The sequence below is a fragment of the Neofelis nebulosa genome, chromosome 4, assembly GCF_028018385.1.
Source record: "Neofelis nebulosa isolate mNeoNeb1 chromosome 4, mNeoNeb1.pri, whole genome shotgun sequence".
NCBI lineage: Eukaryota > Metazoa > Chordata > Mammalia > Carnivora > Felidae > Neofelis > Neofelis nebulosa.
In genome coordinates, this window is record NC_080785.1 from 1447805 (window position 1) to 1472595 (window position 24791).

The window sequence follows — 24791 nt, forward strand, 5'->3', positions numbered from 1 at the left end:
CGGCGCTGAAGCAGTGAGGTCAAGGGCTGCGAAACTTGCTTCGCGCCCGCTGAGCCGCCTCCCTCCCCAGGGACCGACAGCGAATGCTGGTGTGGAAGTGCCTGAGATGCACCCATGAGCCAAACGTGCCCTTGGGAGAGGCTCCAGGTCCGCCAGGGGCCCACGGCAGAAGCCCGTGGTCTGCAGCGGGGCCCGGGTCAGGACATACCCCCAGCCAGGAGGTCTCAACAGCCCATACCTCCCACCTCCCCAGCGTCCCCCGTGCTGCCAGCCAGGCCACTGGGCTCCCACAGGGTCAGTCAGCGGCAGTGTGGTCTTTAACATTTCAGGGGCGCCTGGGGGGTTCGGTCGGTTGAGCGTCCGACTTCAGCTCAGGTCATGATCTGGTGGTTTGTGGGTTCGAGCCCCGCGTCGGGCTCTGTGCTGACAGCTTAGAGCCTGGAGCCTGTTTCCGATTCTGTGTCTCCCTCTCTGTCTGTTCCTCCCCCTGACATTCTCTCTCTCTCTCTCTCTCTCTCTCTCTCTCTCTCTCTCTCTCTCAAAAATAAATAAAAATTTTAAAACAAATAAATAAAGTAACATTTCATCTCACAGTAATGCAGCTCCCAACCCAGGCTCTTGCCCCAATTATCACTTTATTTTTCATAATTGAAATGACAATTATGGCTGGTTTTCTTTCCGATCGCTAATAACGGTGTACTAGCAGACATTAATGATGACGGCAAGCCAGCAGTCCAAGACGGCGCTTACGTTTTATTTCTGCTGATAGCACTTAAAATACAGTATGTTTTCATGGGTACATTTTCCACGGTAAGCCGTAATACCAGTCCACACCACCTCCCTGCCAAAGCCAAACAAAACAAAGCACCCCTCCCCTAACAGTCATCTCAGAGTCGCAAAGTTACACTCGTTTCTGGCTTCCACACCCACGACGCCCATGACGCGGCTACAGGGGCCACGGGGGCCGCTGGCGGCCACATTCACGACAGCAGCATTCTCACACCACGTCAAAGCTCTGCCCCGAGCCCCCATTCCCAAGCGGTGTGAGCTGGCCCTTGTGTTACGAAGGAAAGGCCTGGGCAGGAAGCGCGCAGAAAAGGTTAGGCGCGGCACGGATCGAGTCAGTAGAACCAAAGGGTTAAGAAGCAGCTGATCAGGCAAAGAAGTAAGTGCAGGAAAGTGGACAGAAAAAAACTGCCTGGAAAATAAACGATGTTTTTAGAGGAGCCAATGTTTACGACTGAAATATTTTCTTCAGCGCCCTCGTTCCAATCTGAGTGAGTGTGTGTGTATGTGTGTGTGTGTGTGTGTGTGTGTGAATACCGCCTGTGCGTCTCCCCAGAATGACCCAAACGAAGAGCAGAGAGGGGATTACTGAACAAAATTCTGCAAGGTCCTGTGCATGTGCTAAGGAGAATCATGGGTCCAAGAGAAAAAGATGGAATTTGCAAAAACTAAACCATATTCGAAGTCAGGTTTGGGCTCCTCGGAGCTTAAAACTCCGGTAAATTTAAGGAATGACTTTATATCTAGAGACTCACCCACGGGCCCCCAGGGAGGCGGCTGGGACACCCCGTAACCCGGAGGAAAGACCCCTGGCGGTGCGGACTCCATGCAGGACGTGCGACGACGTCACCCTGCCCCTAACTACGCGCCAGCTCCAAGGACTCTCCCGCCGGGAAGAGAGAAAGGCATTCCGTGGACACACACTCCATCACCCGCCTGCACCAGTCACACCTCTGACGCAAAACAGCTCAGCAGTCGGCACCGTGTTCGCCAGTCGGAAGGAAGGAGCCGGGTCCCCGACCCCCTCAGGGGAGCCGCTGTCGGATTTGGGGCCGGGAGACGCGAGGACAGTGCGGACGGGCTCCGCCCACGACCGTCACTCCCGTCTCCTGCCGTCCCCGAGCCGAGAAGCTGCGGTGTGGGGACGGTGGCCAAGCGGTGCCTCTACCTAACTCGTGCGCGCCACGCACTACGGCACGGGGCGGGCCGGGCGCCAGCTCCGGCAGAGGCGCGCGGCCGCGAGTCCGCCTAGTGCTTGCCTTTGGTCGATTTCTTCTTCTTGGACTCGTCCCTCTGCTTCGGCTTCTTCCTCTTGCCACCTTCTTTGAGTCCTAAGGAAACACGGCTTGTGAAACACTGCTCCGAAGGGCAGCGGCGTCCCCACCAAGAGGCAAACGCTTCCAAACTCTCGCCCACGTTAACACGGGACAGTCGGGCTGTCCCCGCTTCTCCCCAGGCCACATCCACAGCGTGACCGACTCTTCAAACCGCAGAGTGACGTCTCTGACGTTGTTCAAAGAGCATCGGAGCCACGCGCCCAGAGGGGGCGGCACTGAGCCCACGCTCTCCTCTGCTCACCCTGCCCCTGACGACCCCACCCTGCGCCCCGCACAGCCCTCACACCTGCACCCCCACATCCCTACGTGGCCCTCGCCCCTGCGCCTCTGGACCCCTAGGCAGCCTGCACCCCTACACGGCCCTCACACCTGTGCCCCTACACCCCTGCACCCTTTACAAGGCCCTCGCCCCTGCGCAGCCCTCACCCCTGCATGGCCCTCACACCCATGCCCCCCCACCCTTGTGCCTCCACACGGCCCTCACCCCTGCACAGCCCTCGCCCCTGCACGGCCCTCACGCCCGTGCCCCCACACCCCTGTGTCTCCACACGGCCCTCGCACCCCTGTGCACCCTCGCACCCCACCCGGCAGGGCTGACTCCGCCCTGGGGACAGGCTCCCTCCGGCACTGGCCAGACCCGAGTCCCGTCTGCCGGGACAAGCCCTGCTGTGGGCCAGGCTTGTGTCCGTGGGCTCTGGGGTGTTCGTCCCCAGGTCTCGCCTGAGGACGCGGACCTTCCGTTTCTCCCATGTCGACTGCTTAACGTGTGGGAGGCGCCCCCTCGAGGTTTCGTCCAAAGGGCCGGAAAGGAAGCGGCCAAGCACCTGGCGCTTCGTCGGTCCGGCAACGAGCTAGAAGGGCCCTCGGCTGAGCCCGCAAGCGGGCTGGATGCCGGATCCAGGTAACGAAAGCTGTATTTACGCGGCCAGTCCTTCACCGACCCACGTGGCCCGCCACGTTCCCCCGCAGCCCGGGCATCACCGTGTCTCACCGGGGCTACCACGCGGGCCCGGGTCAAGCATTTGGGAAAGCCGCCGCGGAGTTCTGAGCGGGAAGAAGGCGAAGGGCTGACCCCCCAGTGGGGCGAGGGCGGGGCTCATGCACAACCTCGCCTGAGGCGAGTCCAGGGAACGGGGCCCAAACGCCACGATCCAGGGCACGACGGAGGGAGAACAGCCCCAATAGTCGAGCAGGGAACCAGAGCCGGTCTGGGGACGTGTCGGCGTGTCCTGTATCGGATGCGACTACCGGTCGGAGGTACCCGGTCTTCCTGGAGGAACCTCCACAGGGAACGGTTCCCACGATGGGCCCCCACGAACACGCAGGGAGGAGGGGCCAGGGGCCGCACGTGTGCGTGGCTGGAGGCCCGGCCGACCGCAGGGCTCCTTGCACAGGAGCCGCGGCCTCACGGTGGGCATAACGTCTCAGAGGCTCCTTGCGCAGAGGGGGACGGTGGCCTCCCCTCCGCCCGCCAGACTCAGTTACTTGGAAAATAACCCGAGAAGGAGAAAGAGAAGAACGTGCTGACCTGCCACCGAGACATAGGTGCTCTTGTCCGAGGCTCGGGGAAGCCCACCAGCGCCAAGGGAGACAAATGCCGCCGCCCGGGCCGCCTTCGCCGAGACGACCGAGGGTGGCGGAGAGAAGGACCCAGAAGAACACTGCGGGCCGTGGGGCAGGCTGCCAGGGCCTGTGAGACTCTCCTGCCTCCACTACGGAGAGCCTGTGCCCCTGGTCCGGTCACGAAACCCTAACACCTGACCCAGAAGGGACCCCGAAGCCCCCGCAGCCCCAGCGCCTCTCCCAGAGGGCACCTGTGGTTGCGGCACGGGGCGGGGAGGCAACTCCTCGTTCCCGTTCCCTATTACAATGTCACTCTTGCTACCAGGCATTTTAAAGTTTAAGATGATGACAGAAAAGTAACTTGAGACAAACTAAAGGGATTTTGGCTCAAATGACAAGATTCGGGGGTGTGGAGCACGTGCACCTGTGACCGGCCCCTGCTGCACACATCCCGGCCGGCAGGTGCCTGGCCCGTGCACCTGGGGCACATGGGGGACACCGACCAGCCGGAGGCCTCGCGGCCCCAGGACCCTCACACATACTGCACACAAGCACCCCTTTTGAAGACAGCTGCAAACCGGTCGCAGAGCCTCAAGGGGCCCCGGGGGGCTCCCTGGTCAGTCTGGAAGCAAGTTCCCAGAGCTGAGCCAAGCAAGTTTTATCTGCCCCAACAGCCACTGTCTGCCTGGGGATCCTCTCTGGAATCACGCAAGGGAACAGATGCTGGATAGGAAACCCCTGCCCTGACTCAAACACATCTATACAGGAGCTGCACGCATGCCCAAGGCTCCAACCAAGGGAGCCAAGTGCTCGGGGCGGTGGGGAGGCTCCACAGTGACGGGCAGGCCCCCTCCCAGGTCCCCCACGTGACCCCCCTTCCAAGCCACACCCGTGGCGCAAACCTTGAGGGGAGTCAGCAACCACCCAGCAGGGCGGTGGGGGGTCAGCTCCTAACCTGCGCAAAGCGAGCTTTCCCTGAGGCCCCCCCCAAGACAAAGCAGAGCGGGATTATGAGGAAAGAAACCCCCCTCGGATGCTCAGGGATCGAAACTGCAGAACAGAGGGACGCCCGTGCAGGGGTGTGAGTTGGAGGCCGACAGCCACCACATCGCACAGACAACGTGAGCGCAGCCGGGGTCTGCGGGGCATCGGGTACACGTGGGCCATCGTAAGAGTCACTGGCGGTTTCTTACCGGGTCCTGTGTTTGGGGAAAAGCCTGCGGGAGACGGCCCCTCGGCCACCTGAAGCTCAAGGCAGCGAGGACGTGGTAAGACCCCCCCCACCCCCCAGAGAGAAACGTCTGAAAGCCCCGGTGGGAGCTGCAGGCAGAGAAGCAGGTTAGCCGCCTGGGTTAGTATCGTGCCCAGCTGCCCAAGCGGACGCGGGCGTGAGACGCGGGGCACACGTCCCACGGTGCCACGCTGCCCTCTGCAAAGCCAAGCGTCCCACAGCATCCTGGCTAAGGTGCCTTCTGCAGGCCAAACAATGGAAAAGGGAAAAAGGGGGAAAGGGTCAAGGTGATTCTTTCGTTCGTGAAGTCTTCTTCTTGTTGAATGATAATTTTCCTTCCGCACGGTTCCGTGCTCTTGGGGCACCCGCGGCACGGGGGATCCGCACGGGACAGACGCTCAGCCACACCTTAGGACTGACCGGCTCCAGGCGACACGGGGCAACACGAGGCTCCCGTGTCCTCCAAAATGAAGCAGGCGCGAGTGTGACGGGGGCTCGTCGTTCCGCGGAACCATGAACGACACGGCGACGCGGCAGGCCGGTCCGCACCGCCCTGCACCTGCGCCGCCCACGGGAGCCGCCACGCCTGTCCCTGCGCACACACTGCTGTCCCAGCGCCGCGTCCGCACGCACCCGGAATCGGATCGGCCGCGTCCTCCACGTGAGGGAGCCTCACAGAAACGACGCACGCACGCGGCGTCTTGAGGAGCGCGGGTCCAGCGAGAGCTCGCCTTCAGCCTCAAAGGATCACTTCCCCGCGCTGCCTCCCAGCGGGCTCCGAGGGACCCCTCCGTGGAGCGGCGGTTCCAGCCCCGAGGTGCGAGCAGGGGCACCTGGGGAACCATGCTCCTTACTTTTTTGCGCCGTTCTTAACAAGAATTTCCCCGAGGCTCGGAAATGCGGCAGGAAGCTGTCCTGCGGCCCCCCGGGCCCCCCTGGAGCGCACCGGCGGTCCTGCCCGGGGCGGCGTGGGGAGCTCCCGGAGGGGCCCGCCTTCGTTACTGGCTGGCGTCCGAGTCGGCAGCGTCGGCCAAAGAGCCGCAAGCGGGCTGTGCAGAGAAGCAAAGCAGCCTGCTGGCAGGAAGCACCGGAAGGTGGCGGGCGGCCCTGAGCCGGCTTCCCGTCCAACTGTGTGATTCTGTCGCACGTTCTTCTCCGTCTGTGGACCCTTCCTCTGGGGCGGCTACACCGTCTCCAGTAAGGAGGTCACCCAAAGCGCCCGGCGTGAGCTCCCCAGACGTCTGCAAGGAACCGTGTCTTCACCTCCGGGGCGTTTAACTCTGACACGCTTCCAGACCTCACACCCTGTGGCCCAAGAGCATCAGAAAGTGCTCGGGGTGGGGGGGACGGGCTGAGCTCCAGGAACACAGCCTCCCAGCCCGTCCGTGGCCAAGGAAAAGGGTCTGGTGACCAGGAAGTCCTGTCACCTGCCTCTTTTGCGTAAAGACTCGTGCCAAGGATCATCAGGCAACTAGTTTTCCGCACGCAACAACGCCTGGTGGGGACCCGATGGTACAAACGGGCAAAAACGTTTCCTCACGTTTTCAGGGACAAGAATCAGCCGTTTCTTCTACAGGAAGAAACGAACTCCCGACTCTCCGGCAGCACTAACTCATTTCATTGTGCTCTCAGCAGGCGTGGCCTTTGGGGACCCAGAACAGCGGGCGGCTTCACCTGGCAAGGACGGGCCTCGTTCTGAACTCGGGATGTTCCCTTCGGGCCTGGTCTACTGGCGGACGTCCTGTCGCAGGAGCCGGCCGTCTGCTTGAATAAGGCTCCGGGGGGCCCATCTCTGCACACCTCGTTCTTGGGGACTGGGATGTTCCGACCCGGTACGTAGGCTCATGGTGTCCTTGCGACCCGACAGAGCCCATTAAATCACCGTTCCAAGGGTGAGGTGTTCAAGCAAAGCAAACGGCTGGCTCAGCCCCTTGCCCAGACGCCCAAAGACCCCCACGCTGCCCCCCGCGCGGCCTGCCCTAAGACCACTCCAGATCAGGAGCTGACCATCAACCCCGGGAAAATGTCCAGAGGCCCACTCAAGGCAGAATGAGTTCTGAAGTCACACAGCCCTTTCTTCCAATCACACAGGGAAAGGCGGAGGTCTGCGAACGGTCCATCTGCCTGTGGTAGCACCACGCCACGGCCTGGCCGGCGGCCGGGTCTGCACCGCCCCACGTGGCACTGTGCCGCGGTCCAACGCCCCATGCGCCTCCGAGGGGGTGGCACGTTCTTTCTGTCCTCCTCGAAACCCTGACGCACCCCTCCGCCTTATCCGAGGAGGCCCGGAGAGGCTGGAGGGGTGCGATTCCCAGATAGAAGGTTCCGGGGGAGAAAAGGGACGAGGCTCGTCCTTCTACTTCCCGGCCGTGACGGCACGTCCTGCTGAGGCCCACAGAATTAGCCTGGCCACATGCCTTCGTGTCACTGCGACACCGGGGAAGGACGGAGGTCTTCTCCACCACAGTCTGTTACGGTCACCGCGGCCGCCTCCAGTGGTGACAACCAAGATGGCCACAGACGCTTCGAACCAAAAGGACGCTGGACTTGGGAACACAGGATCAAAGCTACACGCACAGCAGGACCCGCAGAAGCAATCCAGAATTCCACGGGACTTCGCCCCAAGGACCCACGGCAAGTCAAGAAGCTGGAGGGGGGCAGAGCCAGGGCTCCGGAGAAACGGGGTCACTCTGCCTGGGGGGACGGCTGCGTCAGGACCCTCACACGGGGTGCTCTGCTCTCAACCAGAAACAGACGAAGGCACGAGGGGCAGGCAGCAAACGCAAAACGTGTCCTCCCCGAGGCCGCAGGGTGCCCGCAGGTGTGGCGAGGGGCCCGGCGTGTGTCCCTAAGTTATGAAGGCTCAAGCACGTAGTGGAAACTCACAGAAAGGAGCATTTAAGGTAAAAGCAAAATGTGTCATCCTCTGCCCAAGACAACACGCGTCATACCGTCGTGGAACACCGGCGTCCCGTTTTAATCGGGGGGGGGGGGGGAGCTCCCAGGAGGGGAGTCGAGAGTCGGGTGCCTCCCCGCTGCCGCCACCGGGTGCCCGCCCCCGCCCGGCCCCCGCCCGCTCAGGTCAGGACACAACAGCACAGCAACGATCTCTGTCCTCTCTGGTCCTGGGAGGGAAGGGGGGCGTCCCCGTGGGGACGCGCCACACCGGTGCCCCTTTGCACACCTGCAGAGAGCACGAAGGGGTTCCAGGGGCTGCCGGCGGCCCGCTGTCTGCCCGACTCGTCCTCCTCTTCGCAGACGGGCGGAGACTGGTGTTTGGGCAGAGCGGCCGGCCCGTGTGACCTCGGCGAGGGGCCGCTGGTGCTGGCCGGCTGGGAGGGCAGCGCGCTCTGGCCTCTGCGAAGGCGCTCTTCCTGGAGGGCGGCCTCGTCCGCCACACCTGAAAGCACAGGACGGGCAGGCGTGAGCTCACACAGACCGCTCCCCTCCTCCTGTCCCAGGGCATCCGGCTTCCGGGGCAGGGAGGGGGAGAAAGGGTCTTACCACAGCCTCTGCACGGTGGGGGCCTGACCTCAGGCTCCGCGCCCGCCCCTTCACGCACACCAGCGACTCCCGGACGCTCGCCCGACCTTCCCAGGAGGGAGTGTGTCCCACGGCAATCCCTGCCCCGGGGACCGGGCCCCCCAGGACAATTCATTCCATCAGAACCAACCCGGCGGTGGCAGCCTCCCGCCTCCTTCCCGGGCACCTCCTTCCCGGGGAACCTCCTTCCCGGGCGGCCTTACTTGTGGAGCCTGTGCACACACGACACTGAGGAGGCCGCGGCAACACGTTTCCTGCCAGCTCAGAGCCGAGGCCCCGTGCGCTGGCCATCTGTCGCCCCAGAGACTCAGCCAAGATGATACAGCCCTCACTGCTCTCAAAGGTGTGTTTCTACCGGTCTTTTAAACAACAGGAAGTAATTCTGCACAACAGGTGAACACCAGGGATACACCGTCAGGACAAGCGGTCAGGTTCAAGGGATGATCTCGGGCTTCATTCACCGAAGGCTTTGGACCACCGGGCACGCATGCGAGAGATACGCTTGACATGGGGAACGAAACTGTCCGCCTGATGGGGAGGGTGGACCACGTGGGGGCATTCCTGGAGCCTCTTACCAACCCTCCCTTCCAGGGAGGTGGGGGCGTCCACCACCCAGCGAGCAACTCTCACCGAACACCCTCTGTCCGGTACGTACAACCCCGAGCCACAAGAAGCCCCGTGCGAGCGTGAGCCCTGCACGCGCACTCAAACCCGCCAGCTTTCCCCTTCCGTGCCCACAGCCCCCCGGCGGAGGAGCACCAGCTGGGGCAACACCCGAGACGCAGCATGCGGCAAGAGGACGGTCGCGGACGGAGTTGTGCCGATCACAGCCGTTCACACGGGCTCCTCCGGACCCGATGCCCGGCTCAGCGCTGGGAACAGACACGCGCCTGTCCTGGGCAACCTGCCTAAATGGCTCCGCAGCTCGCTAAAGCACATCTCGTGGACCGAACTCCTGAGCCGCGGGGACCGGCCCCCAAATCCTGGCATGAACTTTGCCCTCACGCAGGAGCGCTGGCCACTGGAAGCAGGGCCACGCTGGTGCGAGGGGCCACATCCAACGGTCTCCCCGCCCCCACCGAGCACAGGAATCACTGCTGAGAAATCCCAAGTCTTCGGGCGGCCTGCATCGTGGGGCTTGAGCTTTAGAGGTTTGCCAAAGCCAGTCCCTGGTCCCTCGCGGGGCCTCCGAATCCCCCACGGCTCTGGACGCTGTGGGTGCCCACCACGCGTGCTCAACGTTTTCCGGCGGCCGGACGCCCCGGCACCGCAGCCCAGCCTGGCTCCGTGCCGGCCTACAGCTCGGAGTCTGCCGCCCCGGGGTCCCACCTGCAGGCCCCAACGGAAACGCTGCTCGTGGAGCCGGGTAACCAAGCAGACCTCCAGGCCGGGAGGGGATGCCCGCTGGTCCCGGGTACACGGCCGGGAGACACGTTTCCGGTGAGGCCCTCTGACCCACTGCAGGTTCCTGAGTCCAATCCGATGACTAGGCTGACAGCGCACGGATGCCCTGGGCCGGGCGGCCACATCCCCCCGGACGGGCGCCTCACCCGAGGGCCACCCCGTGCCTCAGCAGGAAGGTGGCCAGCGGGGCGTCGGTGAACAGGGCCAAGGTCAAGGCCAGGGGAACCCCTGGGGGGAGCCCACCTCTGCGGGGTCTGAGAGTCTCGGCTGACACCATGCTCTTCGGCAAACAAACAGAAGTAAAAACTCCCCGATACGGGAGGAGGAGCCATGCGGCTGTTTGAAGGAACCGGTTACGTGGAGACCCTACTGCAAAACCCGCATGTGAAGCGGGAAGTGGAGAAACGGGAGCCTCGGTTTCCTCAGGTGCGTAGGCCTCGCGGAGCACTCGGGGAGGGGCCTGTGACCCCAGCCCCTGAATACTGGCAAATGGGGGGGACGCCCGACCCCAGGAACAGCTCCGTGCGCACAGAATGTCGCCCAAGCATGTGCTCAGCTCTGTCCACCTGGAAGCAAGAAGCTGCTGGGGCCCCTGGGGCAGCAGGGAGACACCGCTGTGGGGGACCGGTTATCCCTTCCCTGCCCCACACAGTCCCACCTCCCACGCTCCCTACGATCCGTAAATATCACACCTTGCGAACAACAGCGTAACACCTGAGAACGCGTCAACGTCAGCTCTTACGCAAAACATCGGCATCCCTCCATCTGGGCCCGGCAGGGCAGGGGCCAGGCTCGTGGCGGGGGGAGCTGCAGCGCTCCCACCCTGCTAACCGCACCCCGGGAACCCTGGGAACCGAGTCTTCCACACCGGCGACAAGAGGTGGCGTTTCCCCCACGATCTCCACAACCGTTTGGCGTCCACAGCTCTGTGCCTTCAGACGCAACCTCCCCCGGGGAAGTGCAGGGAACGCATCCGGGCGCGGACGGCTGGCCTCATTTCCGGCACTCACACTGCAGACAAAGTGCACGCCGGCTCTTGGGAGACGGGTCCTCGGGAGCTGGAAGGCCACCACGGGCAGGGTGCGGTCCTGCTGGCCGGTCGAGGGCCGCACAGGCCGGGGGGAAGAAGCGCCGGGCCTACGACGCTGTGCTGTTCCCCGTTGTCTTTACTTCCCCAGGCCCAGGACGTGCACACACACTGGCTTCCAGGGACGCTTTGTGCCCTGCGTTTGCTGTGTGGCCGGAAGACAGAAGTCCCTAAGGTGCTCAACTTGAGGACGTTCTGAGTGCCCATGTACAGATACGGGAAACAGAGATCGTGAAGGCGTCTGTCCCCTGCAGACTGGCCCGCGTCTCCCAGGCCTCTCGGATCCTGACACGCTCAGGGCTCAGAAGGCAAGCAAATCACGGACGCGGGAGGGCACCGCATCCAGCGCTGCCGGGAACCCGGGGCAATCAGGCGCGCTCCCTGCAGGACGTCCCTCGGAGGGGGCCTCTGCCCAAGCACCCTGGCCTGCCCACCAGCTCCGGACAGGGGCCCGGGCGCCTGTGTTCCCTGCCTTCCCGAGCCCATCCTCCCGGGCAAATCCTAGCGCCACTCCTGCTCAGGCCTCGCCTTCATGAAGCTTCTTCCCTAGAGCCCCGCGGCACGGTCCGGGCATCGGGACTTACGGCGGCGCCATAAGGGCGGGTGGCCAGGGTGGAGGGTCAGGCTGTCAGGTCCACAGGGACCGTTCCAGAAACAGTGGTAGGACACGCAGCTGGCACCTGTCCTTCTGGTCCACACGGTCGACCCTTAAAGGGGACACGGTGACTGGGCTTGTCACGCCACCGCGGGCTCCCAAGGTCCTGGGGTCTGCAGCAGGGACAATCAAGTCACTGACCTCACAAAGTTCCCACAAACTTTGCGGTGTCTCGGGCACCAGGAAAGATGATTTGGGGAAAGGAGGTAAAGAAAGGGAATGAGAAGCAGAGATTAAATCACGGTCTCACCCCAAAGGTCTCACTGGATCCTTTCTGCAGGGTCTCACTAAACCCACTATGTGCACAGTGGGCTGGCGGCACTGCCAGGAGGCCACCGTCCCCCACCTGCTGGTGAAAGGGGATTCGACGGCTGGTTTTGATCAGAACGAAGGGCACAATCGACCCGAGACCCAGGGCACCGCCACCCTCACACCGGGGCGGGAAGCCCGCTCCTCCTCCTGGGCTGGGAGCTGTGCGGCAGACTCCACACCGGCCGAGACCTGTCCCCACCCCCACCCCCACCCCCGCCCCGCCCCGGCCCGCTGCTTCAGAGACAGGGGGACGTGGACAGGGAGTCCGAGAGCATCTGGAATGAGGGATGCCCGCGCCCGGTGTCGGGACGAGCCGCCGTGACAGAGTGGCAGGTCCCGACCACACCCTTAACGTGCTGTGCAAGGAACTCAACCCGTCATCGGGATGTCACCTGCCCCCACCGCCTGGGGACATGACAGGGAGCTTCTGAGGGAGGGCTGGTCCCACGGGATCGGAACCCGCCTCACCTCCCCTCAGTTTTAAAGCGGCCTCGTTTACCTTCTTCAAAACCGAACACAACCCCTCCCACTGAAGCCGGAGCCTGGGCCAGCGTCCCTGCCTCCCCGCCACCCCCAAAGCCTCTGTTCTGACATCGCGTCCAACCACAGCCCAGCGAGGCCCAAGTGCTGGGCCGGGGCTGGGGGGGGGAGGGGGGCGGGGGCGGGGCGGGCAGGGGTCTCCCACGGCCCCCGATTCCCTGCTCCAAACTCAGGGACACCGTTGGGCACGATCGCCCTAGAAGAAGGGACCCAGCACCGGCAAACAGCTCACAAAGCCACACGGTTGTCCGGCGTAACTTAAAACTAGGAATGCAAACCAAAGAGTGAGCACTGGGCCTCCCGTCTCCTCCCCCACACCCCACGTCACTTCTAACGGCCGGCCACATTTTTCACTTCTTCCTGTTCTGTACTACCTCTTCTGTGGAATTTACCGTGAATCCTTTAAACAATCTGACTTGACTCTGTACCTTACGAAGGCGCTACAAATTAGCTGGAAAAAACAAGTCCCATCCAATTCTACGACCCATACCAAATTTACTATTTTGGTAAAATTTCTGCAAGCCTGTCTTCTCGCACATGAATCAGCTGAACTTGGAGTGTTAGTGACAACATTCCAAGCACCCTTTTCTTTTGGACAACTAAATATACCAGAACACATCCTGCCCCCGTAGCACCAAGTTAACAAATTTAAAAACAAAAACACGGTCTGCCGGTCTCTGGGGCCAAAGCACATGAACTCAGCAGGAAGCTATGGAAGGCACGCTGGGCAGCTGCCCCGAGCACACAGCCGGCCCGGCTAACGCCCGGCACTCTCCCCAAATGGAGTCCAGATACAGCGAGTGTGCTCTGGGTTGATAAGATGCAAGTGAAAACAAACTTCCATAGATAAAAACAGAACCACTTTTCCCAAATATGTACAATCCAAGAGGCCTTGGCTGCAGCTGCTTTTTGGGGGGGATGGGAGAGCGTTAATCCCATGCTCACTCAAATCATGAATACCACACATGCAACGTGAGATGACGCACACATCCAGAAATGCGCCACCGGCCCATCAGAAGATTCTCTCAGGCATCAGGGCCCGGAGCGTGCCAGGCCCTGGAGACCAGCGTGGGACAAGGCCCCCGTTCTTACAAAGCTCAGGACAGGACACGCGTAAACACTCCGGCCCCACGATGAGGTCAGGGCCACCCACCTCGTGCTCTGCCTATACACAGCACAGACGGCCAGTGTCCGGATGACAAAAGCGAGCAGAGCCAAGGGCGCAGTCCCGGCAACGGGGACACAGAGGGACGTGGGAAAACCACAGGAGGCGGCACACGCCATGATGGGACTTGGACGTAGAGCGGAGTGGGCGCCGAGAAGCGTGGGACAGGAACTGGAAGCGCAGGCACAAGACAAATCCTAAAACGTCTCCTGAGCCAACGGAGCCCCTAAGCGCTTTTCGACAAGGGGACACCTGAGTTCCAGCCGGCAGGCGGTGGGCACAGTGACGTGTGCAAGACACAGAAGGCAGACAGATGAGGCTACTTGCTGAGGGACTGAAGGACTAGTTCCCGAAACAGCTGGCCAGAGTCTAAGCACAGTGCCCGTCACGTCACGTGAGGGGAAACCGAGTCACCATGGCGCCCGGGCTCCAGCAGGGAGGGCCGTGGAACACAGGAGGGCGAACACGGAAGGAACTCCTGCCCAGCCCCTCTCCACGAAAGACAGAGCACGCGTGAACCCACGCTAAGGGCCACAACAGAGCCGCTGACAAAGGACCAAAGATCCCGGGAGCCCCAGTGCTGCCGCCTTCCCCACCAGGACCGCAGCTTAAAACAAGTATTATCTTGTTAAAAACCGAGGACACAGCCTCTTAACCGTCCGGAGGCACCGCACGCAGGCCTCCACGGTGGCTGCCGTCCCCGACCACACCTCCCTCGGCCGGGACCACGGACCGCGCGTCGCCGGAGGTCCTCAGTGGCACAGGCCAGCCGGGTGTCAGTTACCAGCGGCACCTTAGTAGCCGCCTGATAAACACGGGGTTACGGGTACTGCTCCAGATTCTCTCTCTGCGCACCAGCCAGGCCGGGCTTAGGCACAGGCCTCGCAGGGCAAGTTGACACCGCACGGTATCCCTGGACGAACAGCACGTGCGGGCCAGGGCGGATGGGCCGGACCCCACCGACCGGCTCAGTGTCCCAAGCCTCGTCTGCAAAGCGGGCAAGGCCACAGATCCAGGCCACGGGGCTGTCGTGGGAGTGAAGCTGCTGGTGCCTGCAACTCGCGTTTATCAGCTGCTTTTATCGTATCATCGTCTCCTGTGGCGTCTGCTCGGTTTGAGGACAATGAAGCTGGAAAGCAAGGGATGTGGAGGCTTCACGATCTCATCTGTGGATCGTCTATCCGGATCCACCTGCCTGCGGTCGCTCGGCCCCCCTTCCGGGAGCCGGCCCCGTGACGTGACTGGGGGTCATGTTCGAACGCCCTGCTGGAGACTGCCGACAGCCAGCATACAAACCAAATGCCGCAGAGGACGGAGAGGGGTGCGCGGGAAGAAAATGCTGGGGGGAAGCAGAAGCCCACCCACGCACGGCCTCACAGCCCCGGGGGTTCCTACAGCCACCCTGAGGGAGGTCTCGGGTCTCGGGGCCACACAACCCTGACTCTAGCAGCCACAGGGCCTCAAGAGGAAGAGATCTGTGTGGGGTGAGAGGGTGTGCGGAGAGGAAAATTCCACACCCTCCTTCCCAAACACCTGACCTGTGATGCGTGTCAAAGGAGCCGTGAATGGAGTCCCGTGCGCCCTAAAATCCAAAGGACCCTTCTTTCTGGAGCAGGACTGCCTGGCCTGCGTGGGGGTCCGGTCTTTGGAAACTTATGTCTGAAGCATGACTTGGTTGTCGAGATGAAGAACCATTGACATAATTACTAAAACAAATCTTGAACAGACACGTCATAGAACGGAATAAGCGTCCATTTCTGTATGTTCATAAAATTGATTTTTCTGAAGACACACACTTCAATCCACATAAAAAGTTGTCGTTTCTGCTCAAAGGTACTTAGTCTTCTGTGAAATACATCTGTTAAGTCTCTCCAAAGCCTATTAGATGAGGGTATATGCCAAGGAACTCCAGGAGTTGTTTTCATCACAATAACACCCCAAGAGCAAGCCCCTGAGCAGCCGAGCCCTCCCCGCAAGGAAAAGGCAGGCAGCGCCCCGGATGCGAGAGCGGCCAGCCCCCTGCTCCAACTGTCCCCATGGGGCCTGGGGGCCCGAAGCGCAGCACCCCAGTCCACTGAGCCCAGCGGTCAGAACCACGCACTAGTGACGCTATGAAATTCTCTTCAAAGGAAAATTTAAAGCAAAACCAGAAGGGCGCCTGGTGGCTCAGTCAGTCGAGCACCAGAGTCTTGATTGACTTCGGCTCAGGTCATGATCCCGGGGTCGTGGGATCGAGCCCCGCATCACGCTCTGTGCCAGAGCCGGCTGGGGATTCTCCCTCTCTCCCCCCGCTGCCCCTCCCCTCCCTCACAGGCTGGATCTCTCGAGAATGAAAAATAAGAAGTGTAGAGCAAAAGTGGAGGGCACAGTGATTCTAAAAGTTGGTGACACAACATCACGACCGTAGGTTGGAGCCTTTGCACCTAGGGCTGCTGTACACCTCCCACCACGCCCTTCTCTCAGGTAAAAGGTGCCCCAGACGGTGCCACTTACAAAGTTCGAGTGCTCAGATTCCATCCCCGGCCCTGGAGTGAGCAGAGGGAAGGCACATGGCTGACCCACACCTGCTGGGTGACAGTACCTCCACACTGTCCAGGTGAACGGTAGACAGTGTGCTGCTGACTCAAGGGCCTGGTATCTTTAAAAGTCAGTCCTTGGGGCGCCTGTGGGGCTCAGTCAGTTATGTGTCTGACTTCGGCTCAGGTCATGATTTCACGGTTCATGAGTTCGAGCCCCAAGTCGGACTCTGTGGTGACAGCTTGGAGCCTGGAGCCTGCTTCAGGCTGTGTCTCCCTCCCTCTCTGCCCCTCCCCTGTCCGTGCTCTGTGTCTCTCTCTCAAAAATAAACATAACTATGGGAATGTAAGCTGCTGCAGCCACTCTGGAAAACAGGAGGGAGGTTCCTCAAAAAACTAAAAACAGAACTTCCCTACGACCCAGCATCTGCACTAGTAGGTATTTATCCACGGGATACAGGTGTGCTGTTTCAAAGGGGCACATGCACCCCAATGTTTACACCAGCGCTATCGACAGTAGCCAAAGTATGGAAAGAGCCCGAATGTCCATCGACGGATGAATGGATAAAGAAGATGTGGTATATATATATATATATATATATATAGATATATATATATATATACATACAATGGAGTATTACTCGGCAATCAAAAAGAATGAAATCTTGCCATTTGCAACTACGTGGATGGAACTGGAGGGTGTTATGCTAAGTGAAATCAGTCAGAGAAAGACAAACATCATATGACTTCACTCATTCAATGAGGACTTTAAGACACAGAACAGATGAACGTAAGGGAAGGGAAACAAATATAAAAACAGGGAGGAGGACAAAACACAAGAGACTTAAATATGGAGAACAACCTGAGGGTTACTGGAGGGGTTGTGGGAGGGGGGATGGGCTAAGTGGGTAAGGGGAACTAAAGAACCTACTCCTGAAATCACTGCTGCACTATGTGCTAACTTGGATATAAATTTTAAAAAATAAAAAATAAAATTAAAATAGACATGATAAAAAAAAAAAAAAAAAGTGAGAAAAAAAAAATCAGGCCTTAACAAATTTATTCACTATAGGAGAATCCTAATGAGCTATCTCCAAAAACAAACACACAAACAAACAAAAAAACCTCCAAAGGCAAATTACTAAGAATTAAAGAAACCCCATTTCAGGTCGCCTGGGTGGCTCAGTCAGTTAAGCATCCAAGACTTGATCTTGGCTCAGGTCATGATCTCACGGTTCGTTGAGTTTGAGCCCTGAGTCGGGTTCTATGCTGACAGTGTGGAGCCTGCTTGGGATTCTCTCCCTCTGCCCCTCCCCTGCTCACACAACCTCTTTCTCAAAGTAAATAAACTGTTAAGAAAAGAATTAAATCACATTTCACTGGGGAAAAGGACAGAATAGCCATTCATATGGCTAAATAAAAACAAAAATGGCAAAATAAAAATCAGACTCCATACCTCACTCAAAAGTTCTAGATAAATATTTTAAACATTTTTAGAAGGTAAACATATATGGACAGAAATATCTAAACTAAGAGACGGAAACAACCCAGCAGCAAAAAGTTGACAGAATCAACTAGGTAAAAACTTGTTACTGAACAACTCATCCCAAACAGATGTCTCATATTTTATAGGCCGTGTTCTGACTGGAAATAAAAAACACAACAGACTTAGAAATGAGCAAAAATGAAGAATGTTATATAGGCTAAACTCAGCAGTAATTTCAAAAACTCCCATTTGTGAACAAAAAGGCTGTAAATAAATATTCTGGGGGCACATGGGTGGATCAGTCCATTGGCTGAGTGTCTGAGTCTTGATTTCAGCTCAAGTCATGATCCCAGGGTCGTGGCATCGAGCCCCATGTCAGGCTCTGTGCTAAGCGTGGAGCTTGCTCAGGACTCTCCTCTCTCCCTCTGTCCCTCCCCCAGGCTCGCTCTCTAAAATTAAAAAAAAACAAAAACTGAACCGCGGTGAAGAAAAAAGATTAAAACTAGGTATTTAATAGGAAAATACTAGAAGCTATGGCTTCCAGAAGGACTAACACGAACAGGCCAGCACCCGAAAGCCGCAGGTGTAAAGACAGACCCAAGGAGGGAGAAAGAACGCTCCCCACACGCTGACCGAAACCTCAAGAGCCTCAACAGCATGGACACGGTCCCTGAAAAGAGAACTTAACTCACAAGGAGAAAATACAAACCAGCACGAACAGCAGAAAAGTCCAAAGATTCAGTGACTGGAAACGCGCCCAGGCCAGAAGGCTCTCCAGGCAAGTCCCCTCTCCTCTCGCGGACAGAGCGCACGCACGGCTTCCGGGTGAGACGGGAGCCGGGCCGGGGCCCCCTCTACCCTCGGGAGCCCTGGAAACTTCTGTCAGAGGGCCCAGCATCGCCACCGAGCTTTCTTCTTCGACAGAAAGAAAAGGCAGCAGCCAAGCACATAATCCTACAAATAAAATATTTAAACCAGGCCTACTGGGGACAAGGAGGGAAGTGCCCACGGTCGATATTAACAATTAGGTTAAGAAAAAATGGGGGCGGGAAGCAGAGAGGAGAAATCTAGCCGGGCTTTCTAGCTATAAAAGTAGATACCTTTCTAAGCCAAGAGCACAGTGAGGTGACTGGATTAAAGGCAACATAAAAACTTACTTTCTCACTTGCTTATACACAACAGCCAGTCAGGAAAGGGCATCAGACAGAGGCGGGTACCTGGAGTCGCCGTGCCCTTCATTTCCAAGTGTCAGAACACCCAAGATAGGCTTGAAAGCGAGCTGCCCTTTGAGGCAGCCACTCCCACTGGCACAGTGTGATCCTGGCCTGAGACAAGAGAACAAGAAAGAAAGAAGTCCAGTAACACAGTGACAGCAGCATAGAAGACAGGGACCAGCGGGAGGGGGGATGTGGGAGAAAGTCAGACCATTTCACAAACGCACCATGTGAATTAAAGAGAAATATACACGTGGAAGTGAAGAAAATGAGAAAATATTCCGTTGTACAAGATGGGGGGGATTGAACCAAAAGCCAAAAGAGAGACACCTTTCTGGAGAAGAAATCAAGACCGCCCACGGCAAGCGTAACGGACAGACAACCGCAAAGACCACCTTCAACAGAGCAGGCAAAGGCCCAAGAAACCACAACATGACAGGAACCCAGGGAGTCCCAGCACTCCAGGGATGTGTGGCCAAGGTAACACAAAGATGGCCCACCTAACTGACCAAGGAAATGTAAAATTTAAACACCAGGGGTGCCTGGGTGGCTCAGATCAAGGGTCCACTGTCGACCTCGGCTCAGGTCTTCATCTCAGAATCCATGACGGGCTCCGTGCTGGGCATGGGGCCTGCTTTTAAAAAAAACAAAAAACAAAAAAACAAAAAAAACAAAAAAAAACAAAAAAACACCCAGCCAGGATCTTCACAGTTATGCGAGGAATCCGTTGTTGATGGGAAAGTGTTCTCTGTGGGAAGCGATGACCGTCAACTTTCATACATACATTTCCAACCATTCGACTTCCAGGAACCAAATTTGACAGAACTCCTCCCACAAGAACAGACTGCAGTTTGCAAGAACTCCACACCGTGTGGGAAGAAAATACAGCAACGCCCCCCCGCCTCCCCGCCAGGCTGCACAGGACAAGGAGGCCGAGGCTGCCATGGGTGCCGGAGGCGGGCCCACGCCACGCGGGGCGGCCGGGTCCACACACCAGCCACACCAGAACCCGCTGGGAGCCCCATCTCCGCCCGACAGGCACAGTCCACAACTTTCCTCGGGCCTTCTGAACGGCCCTTGAACACTTCACACCACAGCTCACCGGACTCTGCACAGACCAGGCGAGGGACGGTCAGGGAGACTCTCCCTGAGCCACGGAGGCCACGGCTCATTCTGTTCCGGCTCCAGACCGGATGTCATCAGAGCCTTGGCCTCACAGCAGAGCCTTGGCGAGCCCCCAGTCTCAGGTAAGAGGCTGTCTGCTCAGGCCCAGGCTTGATCAGCAACAACGTTCCCAACTTCAGGGGTGGGCGGAGTGGCCAGGCAGCCCCCCGGCCACCTCGAGGCCGACCAGGGTCAGCTCGGCAAGTGGGCGGCCGGAGAAGGAGAAAACAATTGAACGTCTCTGGTCTGGGAGTCCGACTTTCCTACCTCTTTATTAGTGGAAGCCGAGTGCATGTGACAGGACATTGTGTATTCGCGGTATTTCTGACGGATCCATCCATCAACACTGGGAAATACTGGCGCTTAATACCCTCTGCAAGGGAAATTTGTGTCCAGATGGTAGGCTGGACGGCATCGGAAGAACTGCTCAGGAAAGAAACACAGCTACGTGACATGGTGCGCACGTTAAGAGACGTACATGTACCGATACTCAATCGTGAACTCTGCTGTGGAAGTGACAAAACTGGAGAAGATGCCTGAGAAACAAGCCTCGCACGGGCTCCGGGCTCCACGACACCGCTGTTGACAGCGTGCCCGTCTGGGGATGGAGGGACGGTGCCACGAGCTGCACTTGTGCTCAGGCTCCCACTCCCACAGGCAGGTCCGGCTGCCTCCGGAAGAGACTGGAACGTGAGCCCCCGCCCCGCTGCGGTACCAGCTAGGGCGAGCAGTCCTGGAGGGGCGGGGAAGGGCGAGGCGTGGGCCAGAGGCCCACAGCAGGTGGCCAGCAAGTACAGGGGTCTCCCCAAGGCAGGAGAAAGGAGCCACCGCCGTGCTTCCGCAATATCGTCTGCAGCCCCAGGCCCTGGGGCAGGCCCGCTTACTAAGGGCCTGTTTTCTGTGAGTGTCGGGGGCCATGCAAGGAAGGACTTTCAGTACGAGGACGCAGTCTCCCGAGCTGCCAGCACAAGGGGAGGGAGGGCTGGAGAGAGGGACACGACAGCGAGACGCTCCTTCCTGGGACACATCAATCCCGTGTGAGATAAACTGGTTTATTAGACCACGAAACTGACCATTTACTGCTCAGTGATCCAAACGGGAAAGAAATGTCCTCAACCAAGATGCACCCTTAAGCCCTCCCATACCAGGCCTGGTCAGGACTCGGCACGGAGGAGCAGGGCACAGTGACCTCCCAGGGGAACAAGGAGAAATGAACAGGGTGGGCTGGCAGCCGCGGGGCTCACTCCTCGAGCACCAGCTCGGGGAGGGAGTAGTGCCCCCACCAAGTGGGCCCCCGTTCTCGGGGCACGTGGACTCCAGAATAGATCCCCTGTTTCCTGAATGCCCAGACAGCAGGGAAAGGACCAACGATTGGCTCCCCAATAAACGGCTCACGCAGCCAGGTGGTTGGAGGGCAATGGCCACAAACGCAAGAAGAAAGCGTCTGCTGCCCTGGAGTGAACCGCCAGTGACAGGCCCGTGGCACCTCCCCCTGCGTCTCCCTAACCAGCGACACTGCCCAAGTCCCAGCTAGTTCTGGTCTCTGGAAATCGGCGGTCACTGGGATTTCCCCATTTCTCACTGACAGGAGTGAGAGCCGTTACCACTTTCCCTACCTTGACCTTCTGAGATGTCAAGATCAAACAGCTAATTTAGACAAGAGAAAAGCATCTGGCCTGAACCACGGTCTACGCCTACTTAATGGAGCTCACAGAAGTGCAAGGAGCAGAATTTTCACAGCTGAAAAAGATTGGAAAGCGGCCCAAGTGACCAGATTGGGAAAAGTACCCAAAACCAAAGTGGAAACATTGTGCCGACGTTAAGAACACAGGAGATGGCGACAGAGGAAGAAGTTAAGCCAATGCTTCTCGGAGGACTTGCATCGTTAAACTACCTGATGCACGAGTACCAAGCCCCTCAGAAACACCTTAGATGGTCACAGAATCTCGTATCCGTGTAATTTTTTAAAAGGTCACTGGGTCACAATAGCAACTGTTCAAACAGCGAGTAGCCTGGAGCTGCTTCGGATTCTGGGTCTCCCTCTCTCTCTGCCCCTCCCCCGCCACTCGCGCTCTCCGACTCATAATAAAAAAAATTGTTTGTTTTTAAATACACACGTACATACATACAAACCGCTCAGCAACAAGGAAGCTCCTCCGGTTAACTGACTCGTAAAACACACACTCTCACCAACAGCGCCAGTGCAGAATAAAGGTGATGTTCTCAAATGCCAACTTGAGAGTGGACACTTGACCACTTGACCGGGATGCCCTCCACCAAGAAACCTCAGCAGAAAGACTCTGGCAGTCAGACACCTTCCACGTGTGCCATTCGAGGAGGAGAAACAGTTTACGGCGGGAAGCGCATTGAGCAGCACCCACCGCTCTACCGGCTTCAAGAGCGTTAAGACCACAGTTCTATTCTAGCGCAGCGCCTCCCCGAAGCGCCACCTCGTGCTGGTTGACCCAGGACCCGCCGTCAGCACCCGGTGTCCTCGGGGGACCGCCGACCTGCTCTATCAAGAGGTTCACCCCGCCCACCGTCACTGACGACTGTTTAGTTCCAGGTATTCACCACCGTTCCCCAGGAACAGAGAAACCGTCTACCCCAACAGCATAAACGCAAGCAGGCTTTCCAGCGTCAGAATTTCAGCTCGTGAAAGCGCATCTGGCAAAGCCCTTTCCGGTGACCTCCCTCCACGCCGCTCTTCTCCAGAGGCACGGAGGCCTCAGGACAACACACGTCGGCATCTTTCACGGTTTTCCCTCGGTTCAACGGTCTTCTCGTACTCGCAATGAATTCTGCAGTGCTTTGCTTTTTTAAACGGTCTCTATGAGATTTTCTAAAATATCCCTTGTTTTCAATAAAGACACACTTGATTTTGTAAAGTTCCCGACGCCTTCCAACTGGGCCTGCACAGAGGCCAACGTGTCTGTCAGGGAGTAAGCACCTTTGGTCCTCCTCTCCTTCAGGCAGGACCCGGCTGCTCATCCAAAACAAAGCCGAGTGGGGTCATTCAGATGCAACCCGAGTCTAGTTTGACATTCCTGTGGCTGGAATTCTAGTTCTTAACGGTGACTGTGACACATTTTACACCTTGAGAAACAAAAAAAGGCCTTTATTTTTGCCCGCATCTCTGTCACTGCAAGACTTTGCCGTACATATCACATCTTCAAGTGAGCTCGCGTCAAACGTACCCTAGAAAACTAGAACCTACTAGGAACGAAGAGCTGCATAGCTGTTTCTTTCTTCTCTGTAAAAACTATTACCACACGGGAAGTGTCAATACGCTGCTAATCGTTCTAGAACGTAAAGAGGAGACTCTTCGTACACTCTCCAAATATGCCGAGGGAAAGGAACACACGGAACGGAAGATCAGCACCCACCTTCACGAACAGAAGGAAACGGTAACGAAGCGGCCCCGCGAGCCCAGGCACAAAATCATACGCAGACACAAGAAGACTGTAGCCCCACTCAGGAAAGAATGCACCAAACACATTCGCATTTATTATTTTTTTTAAGCAAATGACAAAGACCCAGTTACCAGCTTTACTTTTTTAAACCTAAGCTTAACATTACATATTTAAACAATTGTCAAAACTTACTAAGTTGCCAGCATTCATGCACTAGAAAAACATCCTCAATTTATATTAAACGAGAAATGTATTACCATTAATGCATTAATATCTCTCACTACTAAATACTGAAAAAGACTGAAATTATTTTTTTTGTGGAAGATTCATCCTGGCAATGTTAACTTCACAGCAGGCTGACTCTACTTGGCTCACGTTTCAAACACGATGGAAAAGCAGGTCCGTGCTGGTGTTAGTGTACGAAAGGGTCACGGCCACCTTGGATCACGTTTAATAAGAAAGCAAAGTGCATACAGAGATTTACAACAATTTTAAAGACAAAAAAAAAAAAAGGCAAAAACAAAAACAAAAAACAAAACGAAACAAAAACCCAATGGTCCTATTATGTGGTCCCAACAATAAACTCAAGAGTCTATGACAAATAGGGCTCCGATGAGCTGTGTATAAATACTTTAGATTAGGTACAGTTATACTGAGAGTCGAGTTCGTGTGAAATCTTCAAAAACAATGTTTCTGTTACTCCTCACCGGCGCCCGATATGGTTCGTTACGGTTGTTACAGTTACGTGTCTGTTACTTTCTGTTACGCGGCGCGAGCGTCGGGTGTTACTTGTTATCCAAGCGCAGCAGCTGCTCCTTACCATTTATCGTTAAGGACTTTAACTGGCCGTTCTCTTCAACTTCTACTCTTTCCTCGCCATTCTCGACAATTCTGAAAGAGAAAACGCACTCAGAACCTGTTTTTAATGTAAACGCATGTGAACGTATCTGTGTATTTTGAAAACACATCGTGCCCACTGACATACGTGAAACCACTCGCACAGAGGGTTAAAAACACAGCAGCGGAAGGCAACCTACTGACGACAGTCCCTCCCGAAGACAGAAGACACGTTTACGCTGAGGTAAAAGTTGTCTCAGGTACACATGGCCGAACGCTAAACACACGCACAGACACTAGCCATCAAAATGGCAAATGTCGCCAACAAAACTCACTACGCGTGAAATGTGACGTCATCACACGTGTCAAGTGTGCCTCTAAGTGAGCATTATTTCTGATACGTATTATTCAGCAGAGGTTTAAAAGCAAAAGCTCTAATTTGGACATTAAAAGATCCCAATGGTGCCAAATTTAACAGACACCCTGTATGTCAAGCTACCGGGGGAGGTGGGCAACGGGAAATGTGGCACCCGTGAAA

At 57.5% G+C, this 24791-nt stretch overlaps 1 protein-coding gene across 6 annotated transcripts in view; it reads right to left on the reverse strand.

Moving 5' to 3' along the window:
- Positions 1-733: 733 nt before the first annotated feature.
- The window catches only part of DNAJB6 (DnaJ heat shock protein family (Hsp40) member B6), a 69209-nt gene continuing 45151 nt past the window's right edge, over positions 734-24791 (reverse strand). For 5 of the 6 annotated variants that reach the window (XM_058723638.1, XM_058723634.1, XM_058723635.1 and 2 more), the window contains exons 8-10: positions 24237-24307; positions 8102-8317; positions 734-2117 (exon numbers count right to left, since the gene is read on the reverse strand). In XM_058723638.1, the coding sequence (XP_058579621.1) occupies positions 2035-2117; positions 8102-8317; positions 24237-24307 (370 nt within the window). In that variant the 3' untranslated portion in view covers positions 734-2034. Of the gene's footprint in view, positions 2118-8101; positions 8318-23477; positions 24308-24791 lie in introns of those variants that run through there. The other variant, XM_058723639.1, reaches the window with a different exon arrangement.